Source organism: Pyrus communis, chromosome 1 (assembly GCF_963583255.1).
Source record: "Pyrus communis chromosome 1, drPyrComm1.1, whole genome shotgun sequence".
In the NCBI taxonomy this organism is placed as follows: Eukaryota; Viridiplantae; Streptophyta; class Magnoliopsida; order Rosales; family Rosaceae; genus Pyrus; species Pyrus communis.
This window is the reverse complement of record NC_084803.1, coordinates 14,119,914-14,135,545: the sequence shown is the minus strand read 5'-3', so window position 1 is coordinate 14,135,545 and position 15,632 is coordinate 14,119,914. Positions and strand designations below refer to the sequence as shown.

Below are 15,632 nucleotides of genomic sequence, written 5' to 3'. Positions count from 1 at the left end.
TACTCTTATAGCAGACTCGGCTGCAGCTGCATTAATGAAATTTGGACGCGTCAATGCTGTAGTTGTTGGAGCAGATCGCGTGGCTGCAAATGGAATTTGAAATGAAATCTACCACTCATCTGCTTTAGCATTCTATTAATACGGATTTTTTTCTAATTGATTTCCTTTTTACTTAATTCAGGTGACACTGCAAACAAGATTGGGACCTACAACTTGCCGTGAGTGCAAAGCACCATAACATTCCATTTTTTGTGGCTGCACCACTCACTTCCCGTCGACTTACATAGAAGGGGATCGATTCGGCAGTTCTGCGCGGCAGGAAAGTGGCTGTGTTTGTATTTCTAGCGAAGGGCTAGTTCATTGTTGTGCCAGGACGTATATTCTTTTCCAAGAAGACGAGCTGCCGCGTTTGGGTCTTCACGGAGTTGATAGTTCTCTGTGGCCTGCTGCCACGTTATAAAAGTGCGTGAGTGCAAAGCACCATAACATTCCATTTTTTGTGGCTGTTCCACTCACTTCCGTCGACTTATCTCTTTCTTCTGGAGAAGAGATAATAATAGATGAAAGATCTCCAAATGAATTGTTGAACACACACACGGAGGATTGTTGAACACACACACGGAGGACTTGGGGAACAAGTTGCTGCATCCGGAATCTCTGTCTGGAACCCAGCTTTCGATGTTACCCCTGCCAATTTAATAACTGGTACCATAACTGAGAAGGTATTCTCACTCATTCTATATGTGGTATAATCAATTAGAGCTTGTTGTGTTTGAATCTGATGGCAATTTGTTCTCTAAGCAGGGCGTTATTACAAAAAAGGGCACTGACGCTTTCGACATAAAGGGTTTTGTTCAGAAGGAAGCCGTGCAGGCAAGTGCATAAAACGAAGGCTTCCAGCATTGGATGAAATATACCCGGAGGAGGTGATGGTTCGTGCCGTGTAACTTAATATGAAGAGAGCTATGCGCTATATATGTCAAATAATTGGGAGAATCAGTCTCACCCCAAGTGATGACTGTTTTCCCAAAATGTTAGCAGGTCATTTTTATGGTATTATTGGTGGATGTAATAAGTACAAATTTAATAATAAATAAGGAAGTAGCTGGAAAGATTTGGAGGAAAATTCATGGTCTTGTTGGAATCTTGGGACTTCATCCATGGAATGTGAATGTTCTCTCTCGATTCGTCCTCGGCTGACCGGAAAGTTTATGCTAATATGTATGGGCTTCGAATGGGATGTTTGTGGGGCATTCATAATTTCATCAGTCACAAGTTTCCAGGGATTGATGGCCAACCCTAAATGTGGAAGTGGTCACATTTTTGTTACATAAGTTGACTAGAATGATTAAAGGGTGAACAAAATGTAAACAAATTGACGCTCACACTGGACTTGGAGTGTAAGACCATATAATATAGAGGGTATCTATTTTTACTTTTCACACACCTCTCTCAATTTTCAGTTGTCGAATTGAATGAATTGAAGAAGATCAATGACAAAAAATTAATAAAGATGTGTGGGAAGTAAAAATAGATGAGTGAATAGCACAATTCTTATGTCCAATGTGTTGTGTGGTGCCATCTGGGACAAAAAAAGCAAATTTCTTCCGAGCAAAATGTTATAAGAGCATCTTCAAAGGAGATGTAAAATTTTAAAGGCTTATGTGGCAATTTGACATTTTGTACAATATTTTGTTCCACCTAATATGTTAAATACTAATGTCATTTAATAAATATGCTGTCAAATTTGACAGCAAAAGGCTTTACCTTCAAATGACTTAGCGCCATGTAAGAAATTGAAGCCTTGGTTTAAGAGAATTTGTTGCTATTTATTACTGTTGTATATCTACCAATGTTCTAAAAAACGGCCTAGATGGCCATCTAGGTGCTAGGCGGGTTGGAACAGAGGCGATTTCGTGCAAAACGGCTGGAAAAATTGGGGTGGCTCTAGGTGGCTGGGCCCTTTTTTTGGCGGAGGTGGATTGTCTGCCCTCCCATTTCCATACTCTCCACATGCCCTCTTATTTGTGTGGTCACGATTAAGCCACGTCAACATTTTATATTCCTAATACTTTTTGTTTTATTATTTCTATAAAAAATTAATATAAAATATTGATATGACTTAACCGTGATCACACATCACAGGAAGGTATGAGAAGAGTATGAAAATGAGAATGCAGACAATCCACCTCCTTTTTTGGCAGCACAAGGCCTAGAACAGCCAAATGCTTTAAGCTGACTGGATTGACGGCATTGCCTTCAACTGTCTTTTTTGGCAGCACAAGGCCTGGAACAGCCAAATACTACTATTTTTTTTTTTTTTGTAATACATGGGTTCCACTACCAAGCAATAAGATGAAAATTAAAATCATTTTTAATTATTATTTAGTAGTTATTTTAGTCATGAGGCCCAATATATTATTAAAATAAATATTTGACACATCCATTAGATGAAAGAAAAATTTTCATCTATATTAATTGGTCACATCATCTATCATATAAAATTTTGAGAATAACTATTTGACATGTCCATTGGAGATAATCCAAGAGGAGATGCACTTAGCTACTTAAGGTACAAGTACGGGCGGAACCACCCACCTCGTCCAAGTACTTGGACTAGGGTAAGCTTCAACCCAGTCCAAGTACTTAAACAAACAAATTTAATCAGTCGCCCACACATAATGACTAGAAGAAAAGAACATTATAGCTCGTCGGTTTGAAACTTTTGATTCCGCCTTGAATACAAATCCCATGTAAATCTAAGGTGAAACTAGGTTAAGATTCACGTCATTCAATAATTAACGTGACATGAGTGTAAATGACTAATTTTGGATCATATTGAAACTGTTAATAGGGTGTGGCCCCGAACTCATGTTTGGCCCAACAATCAGGCCCATACTATCGACCTCCTTGTCTCTCTCCTCGCACTAAAATTTCGCTTCACGAGTCACGACCAACTTCTTTTGTAATATGTGAATTACAGAGAAATATTCTTCATCTGATACAAGTATCCAAGCAATTGGCTTTTCCAAAGGTTAACGGCTAGCAGTTCCTCGGCTTTCAATTGGGTGGTGTTTGGATACGCGAATAACCGAGCAAGTGAAAGAAAAAATATGAAGAAATCGCCATTGCCGTTGTAGAATGCAAGCGGCAGCAGCAAGAATCAGAGTCTGGGAAAGGAAGCTCTGGTGAAGTTGTTTACAGAATAAGATGTAGCATCTTACCTACCTGCAAATAAATTTCCAAAACACTCAAATTTCAGCTTGAAAATCAAAAGGAATAATTTAGGGAGTGACCAAAATCAATAGGAAAAGTTTACTTAAACTTACAGATTGATTCTTGCTTTGTTTTTTTTTGCAATTTGGCGATTTAAATTAAAAATCGGTTAAATTCGAGGAAAACGTGGTAGAAGAAAATTGTTAACGTTACCTGGTTGTGAGGCTTTTAAAATTAAAAATAAAAACAAAAATTTGTTTATGTGAAATTACTTTAGTACAATATCAAAAGACGACAACGAACTCTTTTCTTTTGGTTTTTTTTTTAGTACAGTTGACAACAAACTTTTAATTGCCTTAGACAACAGTGGTGCAAAATGTAATTGCCAAATAAAATTTTGTTTTGGAAGTAACTTCAATGAAACTTACGTGTATATATTATTACCGCAAAGGATTCTCTATATTAACAACAGATTAACCACTCAACCATTAGAAAGAAACACAAAATATCAAAAGCATACTATCCATTATTGAAAATAGATACCATACATATATACATGCATGACCACTATACATGGTGATGATCGAGAAGACAAGGTTTATATAAACAGATAATGTAAGGATCAAATACAACGTGTATATATACATAGGTGCAAGTGTGTGTGTGTGTGTGTATAGCTTGTAAGGCTTTGATATCCAAATTCTTAGGGTTCCATTCAGATGTATCGATATGGCAGACTGCTACCGCTTTAGTTTTCACCCCATCGGCACCAACAAGGGGCACTATATAAGCTCTTGTTTGTTTTATTGCATGACAGTAAAACACAGCGTAGGTATAGTTCTTCTTATGACACAAGACGGCTTTTTCACCTTCCAACTTCTTCACTCCAGGCATTATTGTGTACTTGTGCATAAACATGGTGGCTTTTTTTTCCTCCTCTGTCGATATCAAGGCTTCAACACTTGTTCCAAGCTTGGAAATGGTGAAATCAATCATTGATTCTAAAGACGTTGCGCAATATTTTTCCTTTCCTTTAAAGCCTGGCGCTTCACAATCTTGGATTGTTTCCTTGATCGTGTTAGCTTCCACGGATGATGGTTCCAGTGAGAAGTGCTTAAGGATTTCTGGGAGTTTGGTAGATGAGAAGGGGATCGATTCGGCAGTTCTGCGCGTCAGGAAAGTGGCTGTGTTTGTATTTCTAGCGAAGGGCAAGTTCATTGTTGTGCCAGGACGTATATTCTTTTCCAATAAGACAAGAGCTGCCGCGTTTGGGTCTTCACGGAGTTGATGGTTCTCTGTGGCCTGCTGCCACGTTATAAAAGTGCGTGCCTTGTTGGCACCTGGGTTCCCTACTTCAACCGAGGTGCTCTTATCTTCAATAACGGACTCTGCAAACTAATGTAGCTATGTCATAATGGATTTGAATTTATAATTGATCTCTATTAATTTGTCACATTTGTAATTAAGTTACTGTTTAATATTAAAGATGTAAAGTGTAATTTACCACATCTATAGGAAATTCCTATACCACACATGTGCAGTACTGCTTGACAGTGACGGAGCCACATGGAGGTCAGGATAGGGCTAGGCCCGTCCTGAAATTTCACCGGTATATATATTGTTTGATTGTTTTAATCATAAAGAGCATGTGGTCTATTGGTGAGCAGATCTTGACAATTGTTTTAACCATAAAGAGCATGTTTTAACCTGAATCTTCTTCGGATCTTAAAAAAAAAACAGAGTATAAGGATCAAATGATTTGGATCGTTGAAATTTAATCTTTCTTTCTAAAGGTTATAATAATTGTAATCGTTTGATCAAATTTCAACGGTCCGAATCATTTGATCTTTAAGTTCAATTTTTTAGGATTCGAAAATGATCCCGATTCCAGAAAGAGGACTAACAACGTGGGAGAGGGAGAGCTTGGTCCTTGTATATTTTTAATCCAAACAAAATCCGATTTGACGTTGGAGTCCTCTACTCACTTTTCAGAGATATACAAGTTGATCTTGCAACTTTAACTTCTTTTACTCACTTTTCAGCTCTTGGATCTCCAGAGCCGGATCATCAAGGATAAGGATTGTCTGCCCTTCTACTTTCAGTGTTTTCCGTGCTTTTCTATTTATGTGATCACGATTAAGAAACATCAATATTTTATAGTACTATTTATTTTTGTCTTATTATTTTTATAAAAAATAATATAAAATGTTGACGTGGCTTAATCATGATCACACAAAACAAGAGGATACAGAAAGACATCGAAAATAAGAGGGCAGACAATTCTTGTCCGCTCATCATACACCCATGTCCTTTTCGCCACTGGCGAATACCAAAGCAAATATGTCAGCAGCTCATCATACACCTATGTCCTTTTCGCCACTGGCGAATACCAAAGCAAATATGTCAGCAGGGATCGCTCCAAATGTCAGCAAGTCCTATTGAGCCAGAGGGACGCTAGACAAACATAAAGTGCACCAAATCGTGGTTTATTTATTTAGTATCTTCAAATTTTATTTTTGATTAAAAGTTTGAAATGATTTTATTTGTTCATATTGTATATACAAGTATAGCCATGAATTACCAGTTTATTAATATTCTAATTCCAACACGAACTTTTGCTTAGCATCCTGATTCTCTGTAAGCATAATTAACACACTAATTAAGCATATTAATCCCAGTTATATTAGCATAATTAACACATTAATCAATCATATGTAATTGAGATTTTACACACACACAAAAAAAAAAAACATTGATTTGGGAAAGAGAAAATTTTGACATAACCTGTGCGAGCTTCTGCGAAGTGTGGTGAATCCCGAGCCCAATCTTGGAAGCCCTTTTATTCACTAATTTTGCATAAAATTAGGTTGTATTACCTGAAGTAGAGCAATCCAGAAGAACCCATCTGGAGCAAGATTAATGTTGTCAGGTCCACCAGCAAGATTCTCAACAAAGATCTCTGTCTTCCCCTTGTTATCTCCCACCAGCACCTCAAGCACCTAAATCTAAGCATGAAACTCAATATTATCAACATGGTCGAATTGGTTGCATGGAATTGGTTATTAATCGTCCGTTGGTTATCTAACATATCATTATGCTTGGGTTACAACTTACAAGTCTCGCCAATTCAATTCCCCTAAACTCAATACCACCTAGCCCACCAAACGGGCGTATAGGGTGAGAAAGAAGTGCTGCATCAAGCTTACTTCCATGTTTCAAAGTCCAGCAGATAATCTGGTCTTTTGACACTGCAACTCCATTAGCAAAACCCAAATGATCAAGTAGAATTGAATTCTCACCAGATGAGGGATCATACTCGAGCAGTTGCCCATGGGCCTTTGCCTCTAGCACGTCCAGATACCAATCATGGAGTCCAAATTTGGTGCTTGCAACACTAAAATATAGACTACCATCTGGTCCCTCAGTTACATCATCTGCAATCTGACTGTAATTAATCCTTTAGAAAAGTAAGGGTTTGTCCCTCTTATGAAGTTTAACGTCAACATATGTTCATTTACTGGGCCTATGGTTTTGGTTTTGGGAAATGCTAGGATAAATAGATATATTGCTAGAGACATGCCCTAAAGCCACGGACAAGATCCAATAGAATCAAAGGAAAACTAATGAAAATAGTTTGAAAACTTTGAGTTTTAATGATAAGGACAAAATAAAAGGTAAAGTGAATAGTAACATGATTGATTTTTAGTATAAAAATATGGTTTTTCGTTAAAGTTCCCTAGAATTAATACGCCTTTTTATTTATTTATTTAATAAACGATATTATCTACACTAAGGGGAGGGGGTGGGTTAAGCCTCACAATAGGCTAGCATAATGTGGTTCAAAATTCATCTTTGGTGAGAATCAAACCTAAAACATTTCACTTAAAAGTGTAGAGGAATACCACTAGACCATAGTAATAAGTGACATAATGAATGTCTTTTTTTTTAACAAACGATATTATCTACACTAAAGGAATGGGGTGGGCTAAGCCTCACAATAGGCTAGCATAATGTGGTTCAAATTTGTTTTTGGTAAGAATTGAACCTAAGACATTTCATTTAAAAATATAGAGGAATATTACTAGACCATAGTAATAAGCGACAGAATGAATGCTTTTAGTACTCAACATAGTTTAATATGTTTTTTTTAACAAATAATATTATCTACACTAAAGGGGGGAGTGGGCTTAGTCTCACAATGAGTTAGCAATAATATGGTTCACATTTATCTTTGGCGAGAATCGAACATAAGACCTATCACTGACAAGTGAAGAGGAATACCACTAGACCGTAGTACTAAGTGGCAACATGGTTAAAAATGTTATGTACTAAATTTCGTTGTGGGACAATTTGTTGGAAAAATTAAGGTTAAATTGCAATATGTACCACTTACAAAATGCAAGAAATAAATCATGCAATTAAATACCAAATCAGTTGCAAATTCTTAAATAAAAACATTACTAAATGCATATGAATATGTGTTAGAAAAATCTGAAACTTGAAACCAAGTTTAGTATTTGATACTATGTCCTTAAGTAAATCTATATATATATATATATATATATATATATCGTATAACTAAGTGTCTATTTATGCTTAAAAAATACGTACTTATACTGGAATATATAAATTACAAAATAAAATGACATTAGACTAAAGTACTAAAACATATTGAAAATATGGTGATAATGAATGTTCATTCAAGTATTCAACAAGTTTCTTACAATTTATTGAACAAAAAAAAATGCAAAATGAAAGTTACCATTTTCTGTCTAAGTGAGAGTCAGGACCTAAGCGGACAAGTCGAGCACTTAAGTAGGCTAGGTGGATGCCTAAAGAGGTTGAGGCTCCATTTCTTAATTTTCAAACACCTAGTGATTAATCGAGATGGTGACCAGCTGCCTAACGCCTAAGCGGGACCTAAACGGTGTCAGGCGGAAATGCTTAGAACAATAATATATCACAATATAACCCATGGATGAGAAGAAAAAAAAATTTGAATAATATGAAGTGGGTGACTTGTTGGTATATTTATAGGCATTGATACACCTCTTCTCAAATGACATGTCTTATTTCCAAAGGGCAACAATACAAACCTTGGTCCAACAATCACATGTGACAAATCCACTTATTAGATTGTTAATGAATACCCATTAAGACTAATTCTGTTTGATTTTACCTTACATCGTCATCACCACTATCAATCTTATCTTTATATTATAGAAATATCAAATTAAACATATTTTCACAAGTACCGATTAACAACTTAATAAATTAATTTGACACCTCTAATCATAACCCTTTCCTCAGAAAGAGGATCACAAATACCTAATCATTTGAAATGAACCAGTTTCCTAGGCGACATGCCTTTCTCCATTAAAAATACAGGTAGAATAGTTGTAGGGTTGGGAGGCTCATCACTCATCAGTCATCACTTCAACATCAACATGGTCTCTATTGAATCATGTTTTTTTATTTCTCTTTAGCTGAAAGAGAGTTAATGAAACAAGACCCAAAAAATTAAAAAAAAATTAAAAATAAGAATTCAGATATATGAAAATATCTAAATGAAATCCCCAGAAGGTAATACGGTACCAGACTTTGATGGCAACAGTCATGGATTCATCTTACAAACCAGCAAACCATGATGTTTGTAGAACATGTAGCAATCGGTCCCGAATATAATGAAAAAGATTCCTTACTTAATAGTTTTATTTTAAGAAGCAGTTTATATGAAATGAATTAACCGTTATTACAACATTTTAATTCAATAATAAATCATTATTATTAAAATTTACACATTTTAATTCAATAAAAAATATTACGTGACAACAAATTTATTTCATGTAAATCATTTTTTTAGTCACGATGCAACTGCCCCACCTTGCAATTAATATGTAACAAGAGGACCTTATTTGTATTGTTCTGGTGGTGTCACATCATAATTGTATTTTTTTTTTTTTTTTTTTGAACGCACATCATAATTGTATTTGGCATGGCTTGCACATGGATGTTTTCTTTCCAAGTGAACACATTGCTCTCTCTCTCTCTCTCTCCAGTCATTTTCCACAGTTGTATCGAACCACCGCTTACATATTCATCTAGTTTTTAACTCGAGGTAAATATTCGTCTCGGTAAATATTGCAGGCGCTTGTTCATAAATAATAATTTTTACACTTTTGTTTTATTTTTTTTATTTTTATTTATTCAATTCAAATATCATAAAATCTAAAAAGATTGCGAAGAGAAAATAGAGTGCAGAAATTCCTACTTGTTGTTTACTTATTCATATGTATACAATTCCAACTCTTTTTGTATGTGAAAAATTCGACACATCGAACATTGAGTCTCTTCTTGAGTTTGAAAACGATCAAAGAGACGCGTTAAAGTAGGTCGTTTTAAGACATTCGCCTAAAAAGAACATGTAATAAATTGTGTAGTGGAAAGCAGTCTAACTTTATTTTGGACCCATTAACATGTGATGTGAAACCTGTGACACCATTTTCAATAACCTTCAGCAAACCCTGCACAAATTGCAGCAACCAGACCACAGGCGTTAGAGAGTTAAACACGTACCAGTTTATAAAAGGGGAAACAATGCAAAATCCAGTTTTACAATGTACATTCTTACGCGTGATCCGAGGTTTAAGTTTTTAACCAGACCACAGGCGTTAGAGAGTTACTCAGTATGTTGAGTAAGTAGTTAAGTGATGAGTGATATTGAGAGATAGATAGAAATAAATCTCTGATTACACAAGTATTTCTCCATTTTCTGGTCAGAATGTGCTGCTCTTACCTCTTGATCAGTATCACATGTAACAAGATCACCATCTTTTGTGAATGTAATTCCAAAAACTGTATCACTGTTCACCTTCTTCCGGTTTTCCCAACTCCCCTTTGTGTGAACCCTTTTGATCCAACCATCTCTTGTAGCTGTAATCACTTTCTACGCAAACCCAAAAACTTAATAAAAACGAGAAAGAAAGAAACACCAGAATTTCAAGTTAAAGTACTTAAAACGGAAATCTCACAACCTGTCTGCTAACCATAATTAAAAAATGGTTATGAGATGGTCCATGAGCTTTGTGTTTGAGAACTTACAATGAAAACGAAATGATTATGAAACCTTTGATATGTTGTTTCTGGGAAGGAGGGAAGGTGGAGGGAGGTGAAGTGAATCTGGTGATATTGGGGAGAAGAAGTAGATTTGGAGAGAGAAGTCAAGCAACCATGCCAACAAAGTGCCAGAATATTGAGAGCCATAACGATGATAAATGTGAGAACATTCACAATGTTGTGTGACTTCATATTTTTTATGAGAAACAAAACTGCACTTGTCAGGATAATGCTATACAGAGACAAAGTCAGTCCACTCGTTGCTTTTCTCACAAAAACTTGACATGACTTTAGGGTTAAACAGACGGGATTTTACAATATATTCCCGAATTTTTAATTATTAGATTGTGGTCGAAGATATACTGACAAGATTTAATGGTTAAAACTCAGAATATAGGACTCTGATTTTCTACTTTTTATTTAATCATGGATTCATGACGAAGAAGAACTGGGATTTGCTATCTCACATATGAAATGTGATTGATAAGATTTTTGTTCTTTTTTATTTCCCTTTCGCCTGGGATAAGGTTTATTTTTAGGAAAACTAGCAAAAATGGTTTGAAAACTTTGAGTTTTAACAATAAAGACAAAATAAAGGGTAAAGTGAATAGTACTATAATTGACTTTTTAATGTAAAAATATGATTTTTCGTTAAAGTGAACAGTACCGAAACCTTTTCGTTAAAATTCCCTTTATTTTTCGGGTCATGTTCATATCAATCGTCAAATCAACCACAACATGTTCATAATAAAAATGATATGGTCGTAATCTAACCATCTCAATTGGCTTTCAAAGACGGTGGGAAAATTGAGTTTGATAAAGTTTTGCTTACACAAAATATTTTTTCTAAATAGTTTTAAGATTGATATAACTTCTTATTTTGATTTTTGAGATTTAAAGTCGATACGATTGGTCTCTAATTGTCCCTCGTCAATCATTTTAGTTATTCTGTGAGAAATATCTGTTAAATTGAGGGTATTTTTGTCAAATCAACCCCTCCCCTTAAATTGGCTGTTTCTTCAATTTAACAGAGATTTTTAACAGAATGATGAAAATAATTGACGATGGTAATCTCATGACTACTTCTATAGATTTTAAATCTTAGGGACCGAAGTGAGGAGTTATGTCAATTTCAAAGATTATTTTGACTAAAAAACTGCCAAATTTGAACTGGGTTCGGAGTGTAAAGACCCTAATCACTTCTCGAAGTAACCCTAATCACAACAATACACATGATTAGATTATGATGAGATTAGCTCTTATCCAACCAAACCAACCCTAATCACTTTTCTATAACGAAATTCACTCATACTCCTTATCTTAACCACCGAACGAGATATTACATGCCAAATCACCCTTTCCATGCCAAATCTCTCATAAGATATAGACATAAAATTTGAATAATGAGATATTCAAGGAATTTACCAAATTTCGGCCAAAACAAAAAATGATAGTTGCCAAAATTATGGCCATGAGTCTCGTAAATTTCCCATGACCCATTGTCCACCTAATGTCACAGAACGATGAAAATCCCATTTTAAGTCCTGACCAAATAGTAAGAAAATCCATGACACAAACCCTAATTTATAGCTACAATTTAATTGCATACAAATACGTAGACACCCACACCGAGGAGAGAAAGAACTTTTGTGTAACGGAAACGTGGATGTAGCAGTATTTCAAAGCGATCAAGTATTAATATATAAAATAATTAAAACATATGTCCATACATAGTTGACTGGGAAATGTTGCCAGACTAGATTCCCGTTGGTGGAAAGTTTCTCTCTCCACACACATCTACATAACATAGACCTCTTCAGTCTCTTTCCTCTGTTCCGAAAAATACAGAGATAAAACAGAGATAAAACAGAGAGAGAGGAGAGAGAGTTCAATGTTCTACCACATTCCATGGCTATAACCGGGACAGACTCCCAGCTCCAAACCTCAACCAAACCATCCCCAGCACCTCCACCAATCGAAGTCGAGTGCGTAAAATGCGCCTCCTGCGGGTTCACAGAGGATTGCACCCCAGCCTACATCTCCCGAGCCCGAGACCGCTATCAGGGCCGTTGGATTTGCGGGCTCTGCGTCGAGGCGGTGAAAGACGAAGTTCTACGATCAGATAGGCACATCTCCACCGAAGAAGCCCTGAACCGCCACATAAATTTCTGCAAAAAGTTCCGGTCGCAGAAAGAAACAGAGCACCCTATCTTCGCCATGGGTCGGGTTTTCCGGCGGAGCTTGGATACTCCGAGAGCCCTGAGGTCAAATTCCAGTACTACCCTCGGAGAAGTCGAAAGGGTTTGCAGCCCGCCGCTTGTTCGTTCGGGAAGTTGCTTTCCCTCTCTGTCTAGGTGAAAATGGTAAAAAGCAGAGGATTAAAAGGTAAATATGTGAAACAGAGGAACTCTCTTTTTCACTTAGATACATTAACAATTTGGGATTTGGGTAAATTTTTGGGTCGGTTTTTCTTGCTCTAATTGGGATTATGAAAAATGGGTTTTTTAAGTTAATGATGTGGGAACTGATAGGACTGAACATGAGCTTGTTTTTCTAGAATTCCAATGTAAATTTTTCATATGTTAATTTGCTTCAAAAATGCATTTTCTTTCTTGTTTCATCTAACTTAGATTGTCGTTCATGAAATTTAAGCTCAGACTGACAAAGTGGAGACCAAATAGCCATTGGCTTCTCCATTGTAATTATCTTCGTCGATTAACAACTATATCGTCCATGAAATTTAAACTCAGACATCTTTTTGGCTCTTATAATATTTTTAGTAATTAACAATTGTCGTTCATGAAATTTAAACTTAAACTTTTTTTGATAAAGTAGAGACGATGAATTCTTGATTGTTAGGGTTGTGAAATAAATGGAAATAAATCTAGGGCCATTAAGTGATTGAATAGAGGGTCAAATTAGATATTTGAGGAAGTGATATGCCAACTTTGTTCCTTCCACTATCCCTAATCATGTTTAGCATGCTGGTTTTTTTTTTTTTTTTTTTTTTTTTTTTTTGGGAAAACTTGATATAAGTCTAATTTTTTTAGCTAATAGTAGGAATAATCTAATTTATTAAAATAAGTCTAATTCCTTAAATTTAATTATTTTATTATCAATAATTATCTATTGAATGATAAGATTTATTATAAAAATCAAATTTCTTCCTAATTATCTTTTTGATTATTTCTTTTTCTTTTTTGTTATTTTTTGTTCTTCCTCCTGCTTTAAACCCCATTTATAGATTTTATTTTTAATTTTTATAATCAACCTATATCACAGGTTAATTTATTTTTATGTATCTATATGACAAATTCTTTTTTTATAATCAACGTGTCACAAATTTATGTGTCTTGCTTATAGGTATATTATGTTTTTTCATACCTTTTAGTTAGGTTTCATATCTTGCTTACAAGTATAATATATATTCATATATTTATTACTTGAGTTAAGGTACAATGTTTTGTAGATAATTTATGTTAGTATATTAGTTTTTTTTTGTTGTAAGATATTAATTAGATTTTTTGGAGTTGAAAAATGCATAATATTAGAAGATTTTAATTGATTTTTAATATTTAAAAAAAATACAAAATGAGTATAAAAAAATAAAAACATATAATTAGATAATTGGATCTACTCCTAAAAACCATCTATGTTTTTGGACCTAGATCTAAAAGCCCCTTTTTTTTTTCCTGTACACAGAAAAGTTTTACTGTGTGCGGCAACAGCTAAGCAATTCAGTTTTCATTGCTGGCTGGTCTTCAATGCATGCACCTCATTAAACCTTCCCTTCTTATAGATTTTAATTACTAATTAGCGGTGGTTTAATTGCTAATTAGCTGGTTCTTTTCTGTTTTAGTTAAGTGTAATATTGGCTTATTTGGAGGGAATTAAATGAAAAAAGGTAAGAAATATCTAAAGCACAGAAGGAAATTTCTGAGAAATTTCCCATAGAAAAATAAGGAAAGCATTTGTTCAAAAACCACCAAGTTCATTTCTCTGAAACTTACATGAAACTGAAACGTTAAAACAGCCTATTCACGTGTCGCCAGTGTTTCAGCTATTCCGCAAAACGTTGTACAAATTGGTCTGAAACACAGATATCTTAACATCTTGACGGTTCCGTTTCGTGTAAGTCTCTCTCTCGCTCTTCCTCGCCAGTCTGTTCTCTGCCCTTGTGTGAGGAAGTCTGGATTATTTGTAGCAAAACATTTGTCCCTCCCATGTCTGAATGCTGGCCATATTTGATCGAATGAGACAAAACAGAGAAATAAAGTGGGGGACAGGTGGAATGGCACCGAATCCAGTAACTTGAGTCACGTCCATTCAAGACTTCTTTTTCTGAAATTTTGTGTGTTAAAAAGTTAAAAGAATGCAGTTGGCCAGGCTAAGGTTGGTATCACTCAATCAGTGCCATCTCGACTTCTCCTTCAACTGCTGACGTCATATTTTTACTGGGCAAGTAGTTTAGTATCGTACGACTGATAATGTCAGTAAGAAACACCTCGTTTATCTCTCAAACAAGATTCAAAAGGTGTGTTAAAATGATTTTCCTTTTGTTTAAACCTTCCGCGTCAATTTAGTAGTATTTTTCTACGCTTTGTTGCTTCGTTGGTGGTTATGAATTTTTTGATTCTTTGTTGTTTCACTAGTCAGCTATTTGACTTAGAAACGACTTGGAATCAATTATAGAAGTTGTTTTTCGTTATGTGTAATGATATTCATATCATATTTTTATATCACATTTTCATACCATTTTAGATAGCATTTGACATGAACAACAACATCATTTGAATTAATCAAAATTTTAAATTTAGTTCATTATATTAATAAACTAATAATTAATAAAAACTAGTTAATTAAATGATGATTGTGATATACAAAGAGTCTTTTTAATTTCTTTCCTTGGGTTTTGCAAATTTTTCAAATGAAGTGGCTGTCCACATCAGATGCCACCTAAAGTTGTATAGAAATATAATATAAAAACATGGTATGAATAACATTACTCTTCCGTTATGCGTAGTTTACCTAACCTATTAAAAAATAATTAAGGCGTCTGTTTATTATGTCATCAATTTTTCTTGATTAAAATTAAAAAAAAAAAAAAAAAAAAACACGTGATTTTTTTTTATTTAGTAAAATAAAAAAAAAGAAAATTTTATTTAGTCAAATAAAAAAGTGAGTACATAATACTTACTAGAATAGTCATTGATTCCAGTCCATCATCTACATAGGCCGGGATTCTTCTATCTGCCCTCCCCTCTATATGCGGCGTCTTGACTGAGATGAGGTTAATTTTG

At 34.8% G+C, this 15,632-nt stretch overlaps 2 protein-coding genes and 1 pseudogene across 2 annotated transcripts; 1 reads left to right on the top strand and 2 right to left on the bottom strand.

The window, feature by feature from the left end:
• Nucleotides 1-3,783: 3,783 nt before the first annotated feature.
• LOC137708376 (BURP domain protein RD22-like) lies at nucleotides 3,784-5,363 on the bottom strand. Its single transcript, XM_068447473.1, has 2 exons — nucleotides 5,252-5,363; nucleotides 3,784-4,589 (listed from the first exon to the last, which is right to left on the bottom strand). Exons 1-2 carry the CDS (start codon nucleotides 5,361-5,363, stop codon nucleotides 3,784-3,786), a joined length of 918 nt encoding a protein of 305 aa, XP_068303574.1.
• A 207-nt stretch (nucleotides 5,364-5,570) lies between these two features.
• LOC137708283 (protein STRICTOSIDINE SYNTHASE-LIKE 4-like) lies at nucleotides 5,571-11,040 on the bottom strand (annotated as a pseudogene).
• Nucleotides 11,041-12,240: 1,200 nt separating this feature from the next.
• LOC137708194 (uncharacterized) lies at nucleotides 12,241-12,690 on the top strand. The gene has a single exon (XM_068447252.1). It carries the CDS (start codon nucleotides 12,241-12,243, stop codon nucleotides 12,688-12,690), a length of 450 nt encoding a protein of 149 aa, XP_068303353.1.
• The last annotated feature ends 2,942 nt before the right edge of the window (nucleotides 12,691-15,632 follow it).

Bases quoted from the DNA above. Each gene is read 5' to 3' on its own strand.
- LOC137708376 (XM_068447473.1), bottom strand. From the start codon at position 5,363: ATGTTTCTTAATCGTGATCACATAAATAGAAAAGCACGGAAAACACTG. The intron at 4,590-5,251 runs GTGAGTAAAAGA...CCGTTATTGAAG, and splicing joins GGAGATCCAAGAGCTGAAAA to ATAAGAGCACCTCGGTTGAA.
- LOC137708194 (XM_068447252.1), top strand. From the start codon at position 12,241: ATGGCTATAACCGGGACAGACTCCCAGCTCCAAACCTCAACCAAACCA.